The following is a 22,929-nucleotide window of genomic DNA, read 5'->3' as shown; positions in this document are numbered from 1 at the left end:
TGTGGGTCTCGAACCCGCGGGCTCAGGCAATCCACTCACCTCAGCCTCCCAAAGGCGCGGGATTACAGGCTGAGCCACCGAGCCCAGCTTTTGCCATAAATTTAACAGCATTTTGGAGGCAAGCATTTATCAGCCTGCACCACTTCCTTGGAAGCAGAACCTGACAGGCTCTGATGCTATCTGTAGCAAACATGGTTTACTTATTCATGAGGGTGTCTGTGTGTCTGTGTATGTTTGCTTATGGGTATACCTACACATCAGTGATTTGGGGACAGCTCTATCCATCAACTGAAGGGGACGCATCAACTGAAACACCAGCTGAACTATAAATAGACCTTTGGAAAATATACCTTAGGGCGGGCACGGTGGCTCATGCTTATAATCCCAGCACTTTGGGAGACCAAGGTGAGAGGATTGTCTGAGCCCACAGGTTCGAGACCAGCCTGGGCAACTTGGAGGCTTCATCTCTACAATTAAAAAAAAAAAAAATTAGCCAGGCATGGTGGCGCATGCCTGTAGTTCCAGCTACTTGGAAGGCTGAGGCTGAAGAATCACCTGAGCTCATCAGGTCGAGGCTGCAGTGGCCGTGAGCGTGCTACTGCACTCCAGCCTGGGCAACAGGGTGAGAACTTCCACTCAAAAAAAAAAAAAAGAAAAGAAAAATGTACTTTGGTACCCACCTACTACATGTCTCTGTATGCACCTGCAGCATGCACACACAAACACAGACAGAATACCAAAAACATCGACAGGTCAAGATTTTAAGCATCTGTAAATTGTGGAACTTATTTTATTTTCCTCAATTCTATTCTGTATGGCTATATCTCAATTTTTATTTCTTCCTAAGGTTTATTAGGTACCAGATGTATTCCCCTTCGACCTGCTAGACACTGTTACGTACTTCACTTCATGTAAGAAAATGACTCATTAATTAATTTAATATATATTTATTGATCACTAGCTATGTGCCAGGCACTATTCTAAAGACTTCGGATGTATCATGGGATAAAAAGAACCAATTTTTGCCCTGGTGTAGTTTACATTCTTAGAGATGGGTATAGACAATTCACACAATTTTGGGTGATGTCAGTAGTGTAAGTGCTTGTGGGACCAGTACAGCAGGGTAAAAGGGAAAGAGGGATGAACATGGGGGCCAGGAACAGCCTCTCCAATAATGTGACATTTGAATAACAACCTGAAGGAGGGAATAAGCAACGGGAATATTTGGAGGAGGAGTGTTCCGGACAGAATAAACAAGTAGAATAAAGACCCTGAGGCAGGGGCATACCTGGCAGTGTGTAAGGCTGGTGCGACCAGAGCAGTACAGGCAAGGCAGAGGGTGGCAAGGGCTGAGGTGACAGGGTTGGGATGAAGTCACTCCCTTCAGGCCTGTGGGCCACTGTTGGGACTTCAGCTTTTGCTCTACATGAGATAGGCAGGAATTGGAGTTGGTGTGCAGAGAAGTAGCATGTCCTGATTCACATCCTGCTTTCTGGGTTCTGTGTTGAAAACATTGCAGGATGAAAGGGTGGAAACAGGAAGATCACAGAATGGTGAACTAGCCCAGGTGAGCAGTAATGGAGGTGGGGAGAAGTGGTCACATTGTGGCTATATTTTGAACTGTTGGAACTGACAGCATTTGCTGATGATGTGGAGAATGAAAGGAAGGAGTCAACTATGACGTTAAGATTTTTGGCCTGAGCTACTAGAAGGCTGGAGTTGCTATTAACTGAGATGGGAGAGAGTACAGGAAGAACAGGTCTGGGAGGTATCAGGAGCTCAGTTTTAGACACATTAATTTTTAAGATGCCTGTTAGTGAAGAGTTGGATATAAGACTCAGGGGCTAGAGTATAAATTTGGGAGTCATAGCAGTTAGGTGGTTTTTAAAGCTGCAAAACTGAATAAAATAACCCAGGGAGTGAGTGTAGAAAGAGAAGAGATAGAGTCTGAGAACTGAACATTGAGGCATTCCATTGTTTAGAGTTCAAGGAGATAAGGTGGAACTAGGACTGGAAATTGAGAAAGTCCAGGGAGTTAACAGGAGAATTGAGAGTGGATGCTGAAGCAAAGTGAAGAAAGTGTTTCAAGGACGACTGAATAATAAACTTTTATCAGATGCTGCTGGGAGAGCAAGTTAAGTCCCCTGAGTAGATTTAGCAGCACTGAAGTCTTTGAGACCTTTGATGAACTATTTCAGTGGCATGGGGCGGGGGGAGGGCGGAGGGGGAGACAGCCTGATTAGAGCGCTTTCAAATAATAGGAGGAGAAGAAACAAAGACGAGTAGTATAGAAAACCTCAAAATTTAACTGTAAAAAGGAGTAGAAAAACTGGGTCATAGTTGGTGCGGAATTGTGGGATCAAGTTAAGCTTCTAATTTTCATTTTCTAAGATGGGATAAATTGGTGTCTTGATGGTAATGATTCTGGTGGGGAGGAAAAATACAAGGACTCTGAAGAAGTGAGGAATTATTGAAGTGATGTCCCTATGTAGGTGAGAGGGTGTGCACAAATGGAAGAAGGTTGACCTTGATTTGGATGAACTGTCTACACTCTCTAGTAACTGAGTACATGGTTACAGATGCAGGCAGATTGGTACATGAGGTGATAGAGCATGTAAAAATTATCTTTTGTTTGCTTATGTTTTCTCCTGAAATAAGAATAGAGGAATAGAGGTGTTGGGGGTTTAAAGAGAGAAAAGTTCAGATTATTGCCAAAGAGGAGGAGCAAGTCATTGACTGGCTAATATAAGAGAATTGCTGGGCAACATGAAAGTTTACTTGAAGTTGGAGTGAGACCAATCAACATGGTTGTATGATTTTCTCCAGTTGTGTATAGCCGAGTGGGAACAGATAGAAAATGCGCTAGACTTTGTCAGGCATTTTGGTTTTACCAGTTACATAAGAGGAATGGAGAAAGAAGCAAGGGAGTGATTATAATGATGAATTACAGAAACAAAGTTGGATAAGGAGAGAAATGAGGACAAGGGTAAAAGGTGAAAATGAAAGGATAGTAGGATTAATAGAGTGTGTGTAGGTCCTATGGCATCTAAAGAATTGTGATAATAATCAAATAGTTGGCACTTGTAGTGCTTCAGGTTGTACACAGAGTGCTTTGTGCTTGTTTGCATAATAATAACCATATGAGGTAGGCAGGGCAGGTGGTGTTGGTTTTCTCATTATATAGTAGATAAAGCAAGATCCAAGGAGGTAAGTAACTTTTTTCTTTTTTTTCTTTTTTTTTTTTTTTTTGAGTTGGAGTCTCACTCTGCTGCCCAGGCTGGAGCTACAGGCGCGCACTACCATGCCCAGCTAATTTTTTTATTTATTGTAGAGATGAGGTTTCACCAAGTTGCCCAGGTGGGTCTCGAACCCGTAGGCTCAGGCAATCCACTCACCTCAGCCTCCCAAAGTGCTGGGATTGCAGGCTGAGCCACCGAGCCCAGCTGGAGGTAAGTAACTTAATAAAAAAAATCACACAAGTCAGTGGTAAAGCATAGATTCAACCCAAATCTCATTGTTATATGTAGTCTTTCTCCAAGTTTGTGTGGTGTCTGCTCACAGATTGCTTAAGCTTGTTGAAGAGATGGAATGTAGAAGACAACATAAGGGAATATGTAATCAAGCATTCTGTTCTATAGTATGGAATGGAATAAGGAGCTTATTCATTCAATAATACATAACGAGTGCTTAGTATGTGAAAGGCACTATTGTAAATACTAAGAATATACCAGTGAACAAGAGAGGAAAAAAATCCTAAAGTTATAAACTTTAGAGAAGTTTAGAAGTATTTCTCTGTGATTATTCCAAGGCATCATGATTTGGTTAAAAGCATATTGTACTAAAAATTCGAAAACTTTTTTTTCTGCAACCTGCTGTGTGTGACATTGTTGCTTCAATTAACTGTGTCCTAGTGGGAGTCCCCATGTATAAACTGAGATGTTAACAGTTTTGCAAGTTCTACCCTGCCTTAAAGTACTATGAGTTTGGATTTGTATTCTAGCCTATAGCAGTGGTCCTCAACCTTTTTGGCATCAGGGACTGGTTTCACAGAAGACCCTTTTTCTAGGGCTGGGAGTTGCAGGGTAAGGCAGAGATTATCAGACATTAGATTCTCATAAGGAGCACAAAACTTAGATCTCTCCCTTGTGCAGTTCACAGTAGGGTTTGTGTTCCTGTGAGAATCCATTGCCTATGCTGTTCTGACAGAAGGCGAAGCTCTGTTAGCCTGCTGCTTTATCTCCTGCTATGCTGCCTAGTTCCTAGCAGGCCACAGACCTGTACTAGTCCACGGCCAGGGGTTGAGGACCTCTGACCTAAAGGAATAGTTGCTTTGAAGTGTCCTCATCTAACTTTGGTTAATGATTGGGAATGCCATATTACACAACCATAAAGAAGGACACAATTATTTGCAGCAACTTGGATGGATTTAGAGTCTATAATACTCAGTGATCTATCACATAAACAAAGAACTGATTACCCCATGTTCTCACTCATAAGTGGACCCTGAACATTTATTATAATACTATAAGAAAGGGATTGGCAGTAGCGGGAAACCGCAGGGTGGTAGGGAAGGCACATAATATCAATAAGGGTACCTGATCTCAAACCAGGTGAAGTGGGGACCGATGGGAGACCCAAACTTTACCTGTACAATGACAACTTGTATACCTAATCCTGAATTGTAACCCACATTTTTTTGTATGTATGAGAAAGCAGGATTTATTAAGAGGACAGAAAAGCTTCCACAGTGGGAGGGGACCTGGGCATGGTGACTCAAGCCTGTAATCCCAGGACTTTGGGAGACTGAAACAAGAGGATTACCTGAGCCCAGGGGTTTGAGACCAGCCTGGGCCACTTGGCAAGACCTCATCTCTATAATAAATCAAAACTTAGCTGGGCGTGGTAGAGTGCACCTGTAGTTTCAGTTACTTGGAAGACTGAGGCGGAAGGATTGCCTGAGCCCACCAGGTCAAGGCTGCAGTGGCCATGAGCATGCCACTGCACTCCAGCTTGGGCAATAGAGTGAGACTCCAATTCAAAATAAATAAAAATAAAAAAGCCTATTTTCTAGTGACAAGACCCTGTTTCCATGGTGAAACAAGGTACTAACGTGCATTTGAACATCATCCTTCATTTTTGAAACTGGGGAAATCGAAAAGGGAGACAGCCATGTACAGCTTATAGGTCCAACAGTTCCCATCTTTAACCTATGATATATGAGGAGCTATTAAAAGCTTTAAATAACCAGTGACTTTGTTTTCCTCTTCTACTGCTTCCTGGTACAATTTAGGCCTGGAAGAAACGCTGGTTTATCCTGCGGAGTGGCCGGATGAGTGGTGACCCAGATGTTCTGGAATACTACAAGAACGATCACTCCAAGAAACCCCTGCGGATCATCAACCTAAACTTCTGTGAGCAGGTGGATGCAGGCCTGACATTTAACAAGAAGGAGCTGCAGGATAGCTTTGTGTTTGACATCAAGACCAGTGAACGCACCTTTTACCTGGTGGCTGAGACAGAGGAGGATATGAATAAGTGGGTCCAGAGCATCTGCCAGATCTGTGGCTTCAATCAGGCTGAGGAGAGCACAGGTATGAGAACAAACACTGATCTTTTTCTAAAGTGATTAAGATGAGGCCTTCAGATTCCTTGAGTATGGAGAGTAGGCTCTAGCTAAGCTTTCCTCTTTGACAGAGGTGTGATAGGCAAAAAGTAAGAGTGTGAAGGGGTTGGCCAAGTTTTAAGAGAGACCGCTCGCCCTAATTGTGCTGAAACAGGAAACCAAAAATTGCTGAGGTTGTGATGGAGCTAAAGGTATTTTGTGGTGTTTCTTCAGGTACCTCCATACCACTGCCATTCCTCAGCCTTGCCCCTCTCTCCCTTCCCTGGGGTCTCTAGCACTCTGTGCTTTGTCACCGTTAGCCATCTTACAGGGAACATCTCACCCTGTTATCTCTGTAGGGAACATCACACCTTGATCTCTCCTCTGGTCCATTTCTGTCTGTCCTAGCCCATTTCAGACCCTCTTTCAGTTATACTTGACCCTTTGTTTGTGTGGGGTCGTTTGTGATTATTTTTGATGTATAATCCAGCGTTTACAAGGAGAGGACTCAAAAAAACCTAATTATTTTTTGGAAGGCAAGCCCCTTATAGTACAGGCTTCTCTCACTAGGTAAGTGTTCTAGAAACTCATTGGCATCAGCGTACCAGCTAGCGTTGTTGTGACAGACTGTCTTTGGCTTCAGTGAATTTTTTTTGGAGAGTTTTTCTTTCTTTTTTTTTTTTTTGAGTCAGAGTCTCACTCTGTCCCCCAGGCTGGAGTGAGGATCCAGGACTCAGCAACCATTTTCTGCAAATATTTAAGCATTGAAGGCTATACACAGTCTCTGTTTCATATTCTTGTCTTTTACAATTTTTTGCAGCCCTTGAAAAATGTAAAAGTTATTCTTAGCTCAGCAGCAACATCAACATCACCTGGGAACTTGTTAGAAATGCAAACTCTTGGGCCCCAACCTAGGCTTACTGAGTCTGAAACTCTAGGAATAAGACCCAGCAATCTGTTTTTAAAAACCTTCCAGGTGAGCCGGGCTTGGTGGCTTAGCTTGTAATCCCGTGCCTTTGGGAGGCTGAGGTGAGTGGATTGCCTGAGCCTGTGGGTTCGAGACCCGCCTGGGCGGGCGAGACCTCATCTTTACAATAAAAATAAAAAAATTAGCCGGGTGTGGTAGCGCGCACCTGTAATTCCGGCTACTCGGAAGACTCAGGCAGAAGGATCACCAGAGCCCAGCACGTCGAGGCTGCGGTGGCCAGGAACAGCCACTACACTCCAGCCTGGGCAACAGAGTGAGACTCCAACTCAAAAAAAAAAAAAAAAACTTCCAGGTTATTCTGGTGGAAGGTTAAATTTGAGAACCATTGGTCTGAAATCTTGCTATTTAGAGTAGGGTTCGTGGACCAGCTTTATCTTCTACTAGGAACTTGTCAGAAAGGCAAGAATCTGGGAGCTTCCCCCAGATTTACAGTATCAGAATCTGCATACCTTAAAAACATTTTGTTTTGAAATAGTTTTAGACCTACAGAGGGTTGCAAAAATAGTACAGCAGGTTCCCATATATGTTCACTGAGCTGTCACAATTTTACATGTTCCTTAACCGCAGTACAATGATCAAAGCTAAGCAATTAACAAAGGTACAGTATTACTAACTAAACTATGGACTATTTGGACTTTACCTGTTATTCATAATTAATGTTCTTATTTTGTTCAGGATTCAATCCAGAATGCCATGTTAAATTTAATATCATAGCTTTGAGTCTTCTCCAATCTATGACAGTTTCTCAGTCTTTTTTTTTTTTTTTTGAGTTGGAATCTCACTCCGTCGCCCAGGCCAGGGTGCCATAGCATGCTCACGGCCACCCTAGCATTGACCTGCTGGACTCCAGCAATCCTTCCACCTCAGCCTTCCAAGTAGCCGGAACTACAGGTGCTCGCTACCACGCCCGGCTAATTTTTGATTTATTTATTGTAATTTTTTAATTTATTGTAGAGATGAGGTCTCGCCAAATTGCCTAGGCTGGTCTCAAACCCGCGGGCTCAGACAATCCACTAGTCTCGGCCTCCCAAAGTGCTGGGATTACAGGCTGAGCCACCAAGCCCGGCCCAGTCTTTCTTTTATAACCCTGCCATTTTTCTTTCTTTTTTTTTTTTTTTTTTGAGTCAGTCTCACTCTGTTGCCCAGGCTGGAGTGCAGTGGCATGCTCACGGCCACTGCAGCCTCTACCTGCTGGGCTCAGACAATCCTTCTGCCTCAACCTTCCAAGTAGCTGGAACGGCACGTACGTGCTACCATGCCTGACTCATTTTTTAATTTTTTTAATTGCAGATACGAGGTCTCACTAAGTTGTCCAGGCTGATCTTGAACCCCTGAGCTCAGGCAATCCTTTCACCTTGGCCTCCCAAAATGCTGGAATTTCAGACTTGAGCTACTGTGCCTGGTCAACCCTGACACTTTTAAAGAGTATTAGTTAGGTATTTTGTAAAATATCCCTCAACTTGGTTTTGGCTGATGTTTTCTCATGCTTGGACTGAGATTATCAGTTTTGGAGATGATTACTACAAAGCTGACATGCTTTTCTTAGTATATTATATCAGAGGACACATGCTGTCAGTGTTTTTTACTGATCACATTAATCTTAATCACTTAAGGTGGTATCTACCAGGTTTCTCAACTGTAAAGTTACTATCTTCTTATTTGTAATGAACAAACATTTGAGAGATACTTTTATGATGTGCAAATACCCTTTTCCTCCTTAAAATTTTGCCCACTAGCTGGGCTCGGTGGCTCAGCCTATAATCCCAGCACTTTGGGAGGCTGAGGTGAGTGGATTGCCTGAGTCCGCGGGTTTGAGACCCACCTGGGCAACTTGGCGAGACCTCATCTCTACAATAAATCAAAAAATTAGCCAGGCGTGGTAGTGCACACCTGTAGTTCCAGCTACTTGGAAGGCTGAAGCAGAAGGATCGCCAGAGCCCAACAGGTCAGTGCTGGGGTGGCCATGAGTGTGGGTGCCCCTACATTCCAGCCTGGGCAAAGGAATGAGACTCCAACTCAAAAAAAAAAAGATGAAATATATATTGAGAGATAATCGATCAGTTAAGAAGTGGTTTTCAGGAATCACAAGTACATCCTTTTATATTGTCATCAAACAGCAGACTGAACAATAAGTTACATATTATTAATGTAGGAGGAAGAAAACAAAACTGCATTGTCTGCTTGAATAGAAAAACACGAGGTCAAGGACATCAGACAAATTACTATTGCACAACGTGTATCAATGAACCTGCAATGCATGTTGGTGACTGTTTCACACATCACCATGTTAGAAAAATATGTTATAAAATTTTGATTTTTTTTTTGTCATTAGTAAGTTCCTCAATGTTCAAAATTCCATCATAAGCCAAATATCATTACAATAAAATAATTGGTTATAACACTATAGTATTTCATTAATATGAAGTGATTCGTTTTTCACTATTCTGTGAAAAAAGTGTGATTGAGTTGCCAGTTGGTGATCTGTAAGATGTCTCCTAGTCCAAAGGGCTACACACAGCAAAGAGACAATCCAATTTAAAAATGGGTAAAGAATCTGAATAGACATTTCTCTAAAGAAGACATATGAATGACCAGTAAGCACATGAAAACAATGCCTAAAACCCAATATCATTAACCATTAGAGAAATCCAAATCAAAACCATAATGTTATACCACTTCATACCCATGAGGATGACTGTAATAAAAAAAGATAGGCCTGGCTCCGTGGCTCAGCCTATAATAGTAGCACTTTGGGAGGCTGAGGCGAGTGGATTGCCTGAACCTGCGGGTTCGAGACAAGCCTGGGCAACTTGGTGCGGGCAACTTGGCAAGACCTCATCTCTACAGTAAATAAAAAAAAAAAATTAGCTGGGTGTGGTAGCACGCACCTGTAGTTCCAGCCACTTGGAAGCCTGAGGAGGAAGGATCGCCGGCCGGAGCCTAGCAAGTTGACTCTGGGGTGGCTGTGAGTGTGCCACTGCACTCTAGCCTGGACAACGGAGTGAAATTCCAACTAAAACAAAATTTTAATTTAAATTTTAAAAAAAATTTTAAAAGATGGACAGTAACAGGTGTTGGCAAAAGATGTGGAAAAAAAATATTGCTTATACATTCCTCCTTATACTTTGCTTGTGGGAATGTATAATGATATACATACTGCAGAAAACAGTGTGGCGGTTTTGCAAATCGTTAAACACAGAGTTGCCACATGACCCAGAAATTCTCAGCAAATTCCTAAGAGGTATGAAAACGTAAGTTCACGCAAAAACTTGTATACAAATGTTCACAGCAACGTTATTCATAATAGTAAAAAAATGGAAACAATCCAAATATCCATTAATAACTGAACAAAATATGATGGAAATTATCCATTCATAAAATAGTTTAAAGTACTAACATGGATGAACTTTCAAAACATAAGTGAAAGAAAACATAGCCACATATTTTATGATCCATTTATATTAAAACCTAGAGTATGCAAATTCACAGAAAGTAGCTTGGTGATGGAGAGTGACTGCTAATGAATATAGAGGTTCTTTTTGGGGTGATTAAAAACATTCTGGACTTAGATAGTGATGATAGTTGTACAACTGTGTGAATTATACTTTTAAAAAACTAAGTATTTTACTTAAAAATGGTGAAAATTGTGGTATATGAATTAGATCTCAATTTTTTTAAAAAGTTCCTCAGGAGATTCTGATGACCAGCCAGATTGGGGAACCCTCAGGCTTCATGGACATGGGACCTGTGCCGTCATACAGAGCCCTATGCTCAGAAGGGCCCACACTTGGTTTAACGCTCTCTTTTACCAACGTGAAGTTCTTAATAATTTTTGAACAGGGGCCTCTGAGTCTTCATTTTACACTGGGCTCTGCAAATTATGTAGCTAGTCGCACCTGGAATAGATGTCCTGGCGTAGGAATTGTGTGATCATCCTTGGGGAAGGATAATGATCTTCTATTTACTCTTAAGTTCTTTGGTATAATCTTCTTGTGTGGAATTTCCTGTTTTCCCCAAATCTTTGTCATTTACAGGCTTTGTGGATTTTGTTTTTGTTTTTCCCTGTATTCCTGATGAATAAGTAATGCTTATTCAGTTAAAATAAATAAATAAATAAAGAGCCGGGGTCGGTGGCTCAGCCTGTAATCCTGCACCTTTGGGAGGCTGAGGTGAGTGGATTGCCTGAGCCCGCGGGTTCGAGACCCGCCTGGGCAGGCGAGACCTCATCTCTGCAATAAAATCAAAAAATTAGCCGGGCGTGGTAGCGCACGCCTGTAATTCCAGCTACTCGGAAGGCTGAGGCGGAAGAATCGTCGGAGCCCAGCAGGTTGAGGCTGGGGTGGCCAGGAGCGCCACTGCACTCTAGTCTGAGCGACAGAGTGAGACTCCCACTCAAAAAAAAAAAAAAAAAGAGAGAGAAAGGGAAATAAAAATGAATTAAAAGGCAGACTAAAAGAACCCAGTCTCAATGCTTTCATAAATGTGAGAATGTGAGAAATGAGTCCAAGAAGTACCTGAGCTTTTTAGGAAATGACTGGGAGAACTGGGGAGGTGGAGGAAGTAACCAGAAAGCAAATTGCTTTTAGTTGAATTATTTCCTTATGATATTAGAGAGGTTCCCACCAAGAAAGATCATATTCTTGGGATGTAGCAAAAATTACTCTTGGTGCAAATATATTCTTTTTTTTTTTTTTTTTTTTTTTTGAGTTGGAGTCTCACTCTGTCACCCAGACTGGAGTGTAGTGGCCACTCCCGGCCACTGCAGCCTCGACCTGCTGGGCTCCGGCGATCCTTCTGCCTCAGCCTTCCAGTAGCTGGAACTACAGGCATGCGCTACCACGCCCGGCTAATTTTTTGATTTATTGTAGAGATGAGGTCTTGCCAAGTTGCCCAGGCGGGTCTCGAACCCGCGGGCTCAGATAATCCACTCACGTCAGCCTCCCAAAGCGCTGGGATTACAGGCTGAGCCACTGAGCCCGGCCTGGACTTGCTTTCTTTGAGAGCATGATTTATTTGTTCAGTGACTCGTTCATTCGGCACTTACTTTGTGCAAATTACTGTTGTAACCAATAAGGTTACAAGGATGAACAATAGAGTCCCAGGACTCAGATATCATGGCCTGGTAGAGGGGACAGTTATGCAACCAAATAGTCACAGAAGGGTACCTTAAGAGACATCACTAAGGATGGAGATACTAGCTTATATACCACCAGTTTAGGGAGAAAAGAGGGATAGGAGTATTAAGGGGTGACAGATAATCAAGCATTTTGTCAACAACTTTGTCTACTAAAGGATATATTCCCTTAAGCCTTTAGTTTCTTTTTTTTTTTTGAGTTGGAGTCTTACTCTGTCGCCCAGACTGGAGTGCAGTGGCTGCTCCCGGCCACCGCAGCCTCGCCTGCTGGGCTCTGGCGATCCTTCTGCCTCAGCCTTCCAAGTAGCTGGAATTACAGGCGCGCGCTACCATGCCCGGCTGATTTTTTGATTTATTGTAGAGATGGGGTCTCGCTGCCCAGGCGGGTCTCGGACCCGCGGGCTCAGGCAATCCACTCACCTCAGCCTCCCAAAGGCGCGGGCTTACAAACTGAGCCACCGAGCCCAGTTTAGTTTCTTTTTATTTAAGAAATTATTTTATTAGGTGTCTAGTGTTTTAATTTTCAGAGCAAGAATATTGTCTATGAGAGAGGTTTAGGGTTCTTTGCATGATTCTTCTTATGAAAACAGTAGACTTTTTTTCCCTCTCAGGAAAATCTGTTATGTTAAAAGATTCAGTCACATAATGGGTTATGTTTTAATTTAATGACTTTCTTAAAACTGGGTTATTTCTATAAAACTTTCAGGTGAGGAATTAAAACTTAATCACCCATTCAGTGTTTTTTAGCTGAGAATCGGAATCTGAGAAGAAGCAGGAGTGAACATTTGAATACTTTCTTTTGTTTAAGAACCTATTTCATTTTATCACTTTGTCAACTTTATTTCTATTTTTCTTTTCTTTTTTAAAGTTGGTTTTTTTTTTTTGGTTTTTGTTTTTTTTTTTTGAGTTGGAGTCTCCAGTGGCCGCTCCCAGCCACCGCAGCCTCAACCTGCTGGGCTCCGGCGATCCTTCTGCCTCAGCCTTCCGAGTAGCCAGAATTACAGGCGCGCACTACCACGCCTGGTTGATTTTTTTGATTTATTGTAGAGATGAGGTCTCGCCTGCCCGGGCAGGTCTCGAACCCGCGGGCTCAGGCAATCCACTCACCTCAGCCTCCCAAAGGCGTGGGATTACAGGCTGAGCCAACGAGCCCGGCTTTAAAGTTTTTGTAGAGTTGAGGGTATCACTCTGTTGCCCAGTCTGGTCTCAAACTCCTGACCTCAAGTGATCCTCCTGCTTTGACCTCCCAAAGTACTGGAATCACAGACATGAGCCACCATGCCCATCCTATTGCCATTTTTCAAATGAAGAAACCGAGTGCTTTTTCTTCCCTCACTAGCACTTTAACTCTAAATATCTTCTCTGTCCACCCACCCCTGACTTGGGCTGGGTTCAAAAGGGCTACCAATTCTCATCAACCTCCAAAACTCTTCTTAATGCAACACTGGGGTCTGATGAGAGCAATCCAATCACCGGAGTCTTAATGTCAGTAGCTGCCTTAGGTGAAAAGCACCCTGTACTGATGCCTAACCCTCAGTGGCCACAAAAAGAAGTAATAGCAGTTATGTGTTGAGAATCTACTCTATGAAAGTTGAGACTTTACGTAAATATTCACTAAAAATTCACAGTGATCCCCTGAGGTAGCAGTGATTTTGACCCAGTGTCACACAGCTAGAAACTGAAAGTCAGGATTCTAGCCTAACTTAAGTTAGACTTTGCATTATAATATGCTGTCTTTTTGTCCCTGACCTCCTGGAATACAAACATCTGCCAGAAGCAAGCTTGGATATTTTTGTCCCTTTGGACATTATGCCTTGGACTAGAAGCGCTTCCTGACCCCTTCCACTAGGGGTTCTACAACTGGCCCAGGTTTTCCCTCCTCACCAGCCCATATTACTCATGTTCTTCACCTGGAATAATCCCAATTTAGCAATTTCTAGGGCTTTAATCCAGTCATCAGGCTCTATTGGTTAGTCTATCTGTAGGCTGGGGGCAGGGACGCTTGAGTTCAAATCACCACTGTGATTACATGAGCAAGTCACTTGATCAAAGTCTCAGTGTCCTTTTATAGAATAGGGATAAAACACTTTCTTTTTTCACCCCATCCTTCTACTTCTCCATGGGTAAATCAGACAGACCATAGGCCCACTGACATCGTCTCAAGCTGCATATTTCCCAAAGAACTATCCACATTGTATTCTGTGTAGGGACATCCCTGGAGTTGTTCAGTCCAATATCCCTGCTTGCTGCTTGGTCCTGTAGAGGCTTCATTGTATGGGGAGCCTCCTTCAAACAGATACTCACTTTGTGTGTGTGTGTGGTTTTTTTTTTTTTAAGAGTTGTGATGGGCGCCATATAAAAACTTCTGTTTTTTTGCTTTTAGCTGGAAGGGGTTTTGTGGCAGATGGAGTCTATCTTTTTTTTAATCCTTCTTGCCACCTCCAGATTCTTATTTCTGCTGCCACCCTCCATTCCTCACATATTCCAGCCAAAAATGTCTAGGATAAAACCTGCAGGATCAAGATCAGACCAGGAGTGAAACTGAATCTGAATATCAACATAAGGTTGGAGGAAAAAGAGGCTCCTGATAGAGAACTCATTCCAAAAGGAAACCAGGAATGATGCTCAAGAAGAAAAAGCAATTCTAAGAACACATATCAAGAAGATTTCATATCACATATGTGGGATTTATTTTTGTGTTATGTGTATGTGTACATGTACACATATAAAAGTAAGAACCCCATCTTCCTCTGGGAGTCAAAATAGCCTTCAGTCCTCAGAGTAAGGAAGCAGAGAGCTTCTCTGAGCTGTATTTATGAGCAGGCAGAGCCAAGTCCTCACATTTGTGGCCCAGTCATGGGCAGCTGTCCCTGACCAGATGTACCACACACAAAAAGAACCAGCTCTCAGCAGAGAGCTTTGATGAATTATTCATGTGCTCAGGAGTCATCTACTGTTAGGAAAGCTCTGACCCCTTTTGAATCCTCAAAGCTGAGGACTTCTCTTTCCCTTTTATCCCTCTCTCCTTCATTTATTCAGTAGCTATTCCAGGGCCTGCACAGCCACTCTGAAAGGACTCTGAAAGGCAGCTAGCAGCACTTGAGTCTCAACTTGCTATTTATTTGCCGTATGACGTTGAATAAGTAGCTACACTTCTCTGAAGATTTGTTGGGAGGTTGTATAGGTAAAGCTAGAAGAATATGTAGGTACACATTGTGAGCAGTAGCTGCTCACTTCACTGTTTTCCTTGTAGTAGTTGTGGTGATAGTGATGATTTTTTTTCTGTAGAACAAGATGAACAGAATATGATTTAAATATCTAGTGTTGTTAGAGAACCTTACAGTCTACAAAACATGCAATCTCATTTGAATTTAAGGGAAAAAACAAAATAGACAGGAACTGCTAGTATTATTCCTGTTGCACAAGCAAGGAGACTAAGGTTTAAAGGTACTAAGTGACAATGCTGGAAAGCAGAGCAGCTGGACCTAGAATCCGGGGCATTTGACTCCATTCTAGGGCTGTGAGTTCTAACTCCTCATTTTTGCTAACTCCTTTTCACAGACCTGTTTATCGTGGCTACTTCTAAGTCACAAACAGCCAGCTAGAAGAAAGAAGCAGGAAGTTTATAATCACTGAGAACTGGCTATTCTGAAAGTTAAATGCTATCTATACATGAATATTAACTTCCAGTGGCTAAATTAGCAAGATAGTATGATCCGTCTTAGAGCAGCCAACAAACTACTATGAATTAGAACGCAGGGAAATTAGCTCATCAGAGCCCTGTTTGGTAACTCTTGAAATTTTTGAAATAAGGCCAGAACCTCCTCTATATCTTCTCTACTGTTTTAGCTTTTCTCCTTCTTCTTGAACTCCTTGGCAGGAATTTTACAGTGGTCACATGTTAGTTCTGTGGAATGAAGAATTCTCATAGTTCTAACCAACTCTTCTTTATCTCTTCCCCACCTTTTCTCTACTAAAATTTTAGTGAGGTTGCCCCCTTTAAATAGTTTATAAATATTTAAACTTCTAGTAATCTTTAAGTTTCCCAAATAAGTCAACAGCAGAATTATTTTAAGTCCCGGGTCCCATTGAGGGTCAAACTATACCCATAGGAATGCTTTTGGGGAAATCTTCAGCATTCAGTGAAGGAATGTTATTGGGGTCTTCAAACAACTCTTTCTTCTCCAGAGAGACTGATTGGTGCCTTAAAGGTCAGGATCCCTTATTCCAGCTGCATTTCTTTTTTTTTTTTTTGAGTTGGAGTCTCACTCTGTTGCCCAGACTGGAGTGCAGTGGCCGCTCCCGGCCACCGCAGCCTCAACCTGCTGGGCTCTGGCGATCCTTCCGCCTCAGCCTTCCAAGTAGCCGGAATTACAGGCATGCGCTACCACACCGGGCTGATTTTTTGATTTATTGTAGAGATGAGGTCTCGCTGCCCAGGCGGGTCTCGAACCCGCGGGCTCCGGCAATCCACTCACCTCAGCCTCCCAAAGGCGTGGGATTACAGGCTGAGCCACCGAGCCCAGCTCCAGCTGCATTTCTGACAGCAGGCAGGGCTGTGATGGAGCCAAGCAGTCCACCCACATGCATTCTAATGACCTTGGTCCTTTCCCCATGAAAAAGTGAGTGGGAGAGCCAGGGAAGAAGCCTTTCCTCAGAGACTTTTCTCTTCTCCCTTCTCCCTTTCTCCCTTCTCATCCCTGGGCGGACCTTTTCCTCCCTGTTCCCTGCCCCTGCCTTTTGCATTTTTTAAAAACTGAGATCAGATTTCTCAACTCCCCTGGGGGACCCTTGTTAGAAGATGAGAGCAAATGTGGGAGTTAATGTGCAGTTTCTCCCCAGGCTGAGACTGGTCTCTTGAGGAACAAAGAACAGAGTGGAGAGTGACCCAGGCCCCAGCCCAGAGGTGGAGGCTGCTGTCTGAGTCACCCACCCTTTTTTTCCCCCCACTGAGACAATGAGGAAAATAAACATCCAGACCAGTTTCCAGCCAGATCTGAAATCCTTATGCCTTTAGGGGAAAAAAAAAGTTATTCTAAATAACCCTGAAATATTAGGCCTTACTTTTAAATCATATGCTCGCTTATTGTGGGTTTTTTGTTTGTTTACAGCTGGGTCCACCTCAAAGCAGTCAGCCCTAAAGCAGGCCATGAGTTGGGACATAAACTCCAAGAAATTCTTATAGATCCTCTGCTTTTTCCTGAACAGACTCCAGCCTTGACCTTCAGGGAAGTCCAGACCCTCTGGAGGACGAAAAAAGAAACAGGGAGAAATCTGACCCTGTTCTCTTCGTTCTAAGCCTTGATCCTTCTCCCTGCTTTCCCTTTTATACCAGACACTCCCCCTCACCACCCCAGCCAGCCAGCATAAAGTCTAGTGTTACCTGCCAAAACTCACAGACTGTTAGAGCTGAGAGCGTCTCATCTTGATTCCTCAACACCAGAATCTTTGGATGGCTCCCCAACATCTCTTGAGATTCCCCCAACTTTTTTTTGTTCTTTAAGTGCTTCTGATTATCCCTGGTAAAGGAGGATAATATAATAGATGATTGTTGAATTGGTCCCAGACTAACAAAACCCAATCTAACTCTTTTTTTTTTCTTTTTTTTGAGTTGGAGTCTCACTCTGTCACCCATGCTGGAGTGCAGTGACAATCTCACGGCCACCACAGTCTTGACCTGCTGGGCTCATGCAATCCTTCCATGCACCACCATGCCCAGCTAATTTTTGATTTATTGTAGAGATGAGGTCTCACCAAGTTGCCCAGGCTGGTTTCGAACCTGTGGGCTTAGGCAATCTTCTCACCTCAGCCTCCCAAAGTGCTGGGATTATAGACTTGAGCCACCTCGATCTAACTCTAATCTTGGACTACATGTAGAATTAGAACATTGGATTTTAGTGGTAAGGTCACCTTGGACCTCTGAAGATCTTGGCTGTGTTGAAACATCCAGTTCTGTGTAGCTCTATGTAGGATTGTATATTCTACAAAATCAGTAGATATGGTCATCTCTCTCTAGGATCTGAAGTGGGAATCAAAATCCTGGTTTTTACATTTTAGTTTCGTTACTGATTCATCTTAGTTTTGTCAACAATAAGCTAGAAGTGATTTTCAATGGTTTTTTGGGGGGTTTTTTGAGTCAGATTCTCGCTCTATTGTGCAGGCTGGAGTGTGGTGGCATGCTCACGGCCACCGCAACCTCGACTAGCTGGGCTCAGGCAATCCTTCCATCACAGCCTTCCAAGTACCTGGAACCACAGGTGCACGCCACCATGCCTAGCTAATTTTTTAATTTATTGTAGAGATGAGGTGTCACCAAGTTGCCCAGGCAGGTCTTGAACTCCTGGATTTAGGTAATCCCCTCACCTCAGCCTTCCAAAGTGCTGGGATTACAGGCTTGAGCCACTGTGCCCGGCCTCACCCCTTTTTTAAAGCATGGCTTTTTGAAACACAGTATATGAAACAAGTGAGAGGGAACCACTCTGAATACTGCAGGTGAGAGGATCAAGTGCTGCAAGCGAGAGCTGGACCTAACTGCCTACTCCTTCTCTCCCATAGTTAGTTGCCTGGGAAGGCTAGAACACAATCTAAAGACTTTAGTCTGCAGCAGATATTTTAAAACAGGGACTTGCAGACCAGTGCTGAGCTATGAAAGTTTCTGTCACTCCACAGCAAGATGAAAAACAAGAAAGATATAGTCAGTTTTTATAAAACTAAATGTAATCAGATTTTAAAACTTCCCTTTATTCAGAGATAATCTTTTTGTCTATAACTTTTTTAAAGTGTTCTTTTGTGCATGTGAAATGACAGTCATAATAAATGGTAACTTTTTTTAATATTTGACATCACGAAAAATTGTCAGCCCTGTGTCCATTTCTAAAAGTGCACAAAGAAACAGTTTTAACCTATCTGTGAAGTGGAAGAATCTGGGAAACAATGATCTAGAGGTGACACTGGTATCAGGACCACGTAGCCCCAAGCTTCTGCCTCTGTACTTCCAGGCAGAGGCCTCTGAACTTATAGGTAGAGGCCTCTGAACTCTACCATTAAGTCCAGGCTCATCCTGCACCCAGCGCAGTCGTGCTCTGGGATCCTTTGTGCCTTTGGCTCAGTTCTGGTCCTGCTCTCGTGTGTCCTGGGATCCTGCCTAACTTTCCTCTCCTTCAGTCTCTGCCCTGGAACCTGCCTGCAGTCTCAGATTCCACCCAGGACTGGACCCCTTGCTGCTTTTCTTTAGCCCCTTTCATAGATCGGAGTCTTGACTAGACCTCAAGCCAGTGGCTGGAGCCCCACTACCCACTGGAAGACAGCTGGGTTGCCTGTGGTCTCTCTGCCTGCATTTCTGAAGAAAATCTGCTTCTGCTTCCCTCAGAGCATGCTTCTTCCTCATCATGGACTCTGCTGCCCACATTTCTGGGCAATGCCCCAGTTTCTGTTTCTGTGTTTACTTGTGCAGCACCCTTTCTGCTGAGAACCTGCTTTTGCCAGGTCCTGTTCCAGGAGCAAGGCTAGAGAAGAGCTAAAACATGGACCTCTGAGTCTTGCTATGTTCTCCACTGTGAGTTCTTTCAGCACAGCCACCCTTGGAACTCTTCTTGATAATGATTCTGCCTTTTTCAGCTCTAGTTCTACGTCTCAGGCCTCTCCGTTTTCGGCAAGATTTAACTGCTTTTAGCTGAACAATGTCTGATTCTGTGCCAATATATATCTACTAGATAAAAATATTAGCCGGGCTCGGTGGCTCAGCCTGTAATCCCACGCCTTGGGAGGCTGAGGTGAGTGGATTGCCTGAGCCCACAGGTTCGAGATCCGCCTGTGCAACTTGGTGAAACCTCATCTCTACAGTAAATCAAAAAATTAGCCGGGCGTGGTAGCACACGCCTGTAATTCCAGCCACTTGGAAGGCTGAGGCAGAAGGATCGCCGGAGCCCCAGCAGGTCAAGGCTGCAGTGGCTGGGAGCGGCCACTGCACTCCAGGCTGGGCGACAGAGTGAGACTCCAACTTAACAAAAAAAAAAAAAATTGCCGGGCTCAGTGGCTCAGCCTGTAATCCCGCGCTTTTGGGAGGCTGAGGTGAGTGGATTGCCTGAGCCCGCAGGTTTGAGACCCACCTGGGCAGCGAGACCTCATCTCTACAATAAATCAAAAAATCAGCCGGGCGTGGTAGCACACACCTATAGTTCCAGCTACTTGGAAGGCTGAGGCGGAAGGATCGCCGGAGCCCAGCAGGCGAGGCTGCGGTGGCCAGAGGCGGCCACTGCACTCCAGTCTGGGCGACCAAGTGAGACTCCAACTCAAAAAAAAAAAAAAAAAAAAAAATTTGAGGTAAACTTCAAGTGTGAAGATTTTTTTTTTTTAATTTCTGAATTAAGCTTTAATATCAAGCCCCTATATGGCCAGTAATAGAAGTGAAGTTTTAATCAACTCAGGGTAACCTGGTCAGTGCAGGATTTTCTCAGTTAATTTGGTTTTCTCTTGCTTCTTTTCTCCCTGGGCTGCTATTTAAGTTCTTGGAAGCTCAGAAGAATGAAAACAGTTTACTGGGGCTGGGGCACAGAGTTTGGGAATGGGAAGGAGATGCACGAGACAAGGGTGAGAACCTGTCTGGTTCATCTTTCTGTTGCCACATTAGCAGAAAAACACAGTAGCTGCCCATTACATAACCAAATGAATGTTTTAGCTACAATATTTACTTAGAAATAGGCATATAAAATTCATTTTTAAAATTTCTACTTATTTCCAAATATTGTTATTTTGAGGATTGGGGGAAAGCTTCAAGAACATTCTAACCTTATTCACAGGTGATTGAATCTGAGATATCTGAAATTTTATATATTGAAACGATGGTATAAAGTACAATTAAAAACAAAAAAATGAAGAAAAACTCAAAACAGATGACATACTAACTAGGCTGAAGAGATAGTTTATGCTAAAGACCTTAAATTCACTTTACATACCTACCATTTGCTTTTATTCACTATCTCTTCACCCCTTTTAGGATAAAGTCACTGACCAAAATTCTTCATGACTAGATTTAATTAAACAATTTGAGGTAAGAAACTTTCAAAATTCATATAAGCTATAACACTCAGCTAAGGCAAAAGGAATAGGTTTCATAGAATTAGAAACTTCAGCCAGGTGCAGTGGCTAACACCTGTAATTCCAGCACTTTGGGAGGCTAAGGCAAGAGGATTGCTTGAGCCTAGGGGTTCGAGACCCACCTGGGCAACTTGGCGAGACCTCATCTCTATAATAAATCAAAAAAATTAGCCGGGCATGGTGGTGTGTGCCTGTGTTTCCAGCTACTTGGAAGGCGGAGGCGAAAGGATTGCATGAGCCTATCAGGTTGAGGCTGCAGTGGCCATGAGCATGTCACTGCACTCCATCCTGGGCAACAGAATGAGACTCTAACTAAAATAAAAAACTTTAATTAATTAAATTTAAAAATGAGAAACAACCAGACTTGGTGGCTCACCCTCCTGTAATCCCAGCACTTTGGGAGATTGAGGCAAGTGGATTACCTGAGCCCGCAGGTTCGAGACCGGCCCGGGCAACTTGGCGAGACCCGTCTTTACAACAAGTCAAAAATTAACCAGGCATGGTAGCACATACCTGTAGTTCTGCCTACTTAGAAGCCTGAGGTGGAAGGATCGCCAGAGCCCAGCATGTCAACGCTGGCGTGGCTGTGAGCTTGCCACTGCACTCCTACCTGGGCGACAGAGTAAGAATCTGACTCAAAAAAAAAAAAGAGAGAGAGAAGCTTCTAGAATACAAAATAATGAAGGGTCCTTAGAGAGTGTATAGTTTCAGATTGCTCAAATGACAGTATTTGGAGATCAAGAGAGGGGAGCTCATTTGTTCAAGATTATACAGCTGACTGGCCAGGCTAGAATTAAAACCCAAATTTCTTGACTTTCAGTTAGTGTTTCAAATGATGTTGATAATGAAGATCATATAAAACTTCACTATATGACTTATAGCGTGTTTTCTAATATATACTGGTATAGAAGGCCCATTTAGTACATAGCATCTTGGAATCATATGAATATGAACCCACAATACTAATGATTAATCTTAACATGGTCTTGCGTAAGTTAATTTACCTTTCTGAGCCTCAACTTCTAAATCAGTAAAATAGAAACAAGACATCCTTTACAAGAGTGTTATGAAGATTAAATAAGAATCCATGTAAAGTATATAGCATAGTGGTTGGTATATAATAAGCATATATTAAATGTCTGTTGACTCTGTGGCTACTACACTGTTGCTACCTTCTTCTGATCTTTATAACAGCCCTTTGACTACCTACCATACTACTCTTATTTCTCTCAAAACTAAAATATCCTAAATAATTCCTATCTCTGTTTTGCCCAAACTCAAAAACACTTTTACTATGTGTGATTAATATGTTTACCGGATAAACCTTACTGACTTTCCTGATTTGAGATATATTATACTTAAGTTATTGTGGTACTCAAAAACAAAGACATCTCTTTAAATATACTATGGCAGGCCAGGAGCAGGAGTTTATAATATCATTCAGATTTGCATGATAAGTAAACATTTGCAGGATCAAAGTACTAAACACTAGTATGGGAGGTTGAGACAGGAGGATTGTTTGAGCTCAGGAGTTTGAGACCAGCCTGGACAACATAGCAAGACCTCATCTCTACAAAAATCAAAAAATAAGCCAGGTATGGTGGAACATGCCTATAATCTCAGCTACTTGGGAGACTGAGGCAGAAAGATTACCTGAACCCAGGAGGTGAGGCTGTGGGGAGCTGCAGCAGTGCCACTACACTCAAAGAGTTAGACTCTGACTCAAAAAAAAAAGTACTACTACTACTAACTAAAAGCTAACTGTATACCAGGCAGTATTCTAAGCATTTCACAGGTCTTAATTTATATAATCTAATTAATAAGGATTAATAGCTGCCAATTATTATTCCCATTTCATCAATAAGTAAACTGAGGCACAGAGATGTTTGACAACTTTCCCTAGTTCACACAGCTAGTAAGTAAAGAAGATGCAATTCAGACCCAGACAGTTTTAAGCCATATTGTATATTAAGCCATACCCTGAAATCTAGATACAATTTCTTACCTCAAATTGTCACAGTGGCTATATAGAGACTTTAGCATGTGCACAAGGACCTGGACAAGACTCACTGCCATCTCTGTTCTTTTTTTTTTTTTTTTTTGAGTTGG

General features: G+C 42.8%; 1 protein-coding gene across 1 annotated transcript in view; it reads left to right on the top strand.

Moving 5' to 3' along the window:
• The first annotated feature begins 5,265 nt into the window (after positions 1-5,265).
• Positions 5,266-22,929, top strand: part of GAB2 (GRB2 associated binding protein 2) — a 61,807-nt gene continuing 44,143 nt past the window's right edge. Inside the window, exon 1 of the mRNA XM_008056988.2 lies at positions 5,266-5,591. Within this exon, the coding sequence (XP_008055179.1) occupies positions 5,330-5,591 (262 nt within the window). The 5' untranslated portion in view covers positions 5,266-5,329. The remainder of the gene's footprint in view (positions 5,592-22,929) is intronic.

The sequence above is a fragment of the Carlito syrichta genome, unplaced genomic scaffold, assembly GCF_000164805.1.
Source record: "Carlito syrichta isolate Samal-C Ts95f unplaced genomic scaffold, Tarsius_syrichta-2.0.1 Scaffold85569, whole genome shotgun sequence".
Classification (NCBI taxonomy): Eukaryota; Metazoa; Chordata; class Mammalia; order Primates; family Tarsiidae; genus Carlito; species Carlito syrichta.
This window is presented reverse-complemented; position numbering and strand designations above follow the sequence as displayed.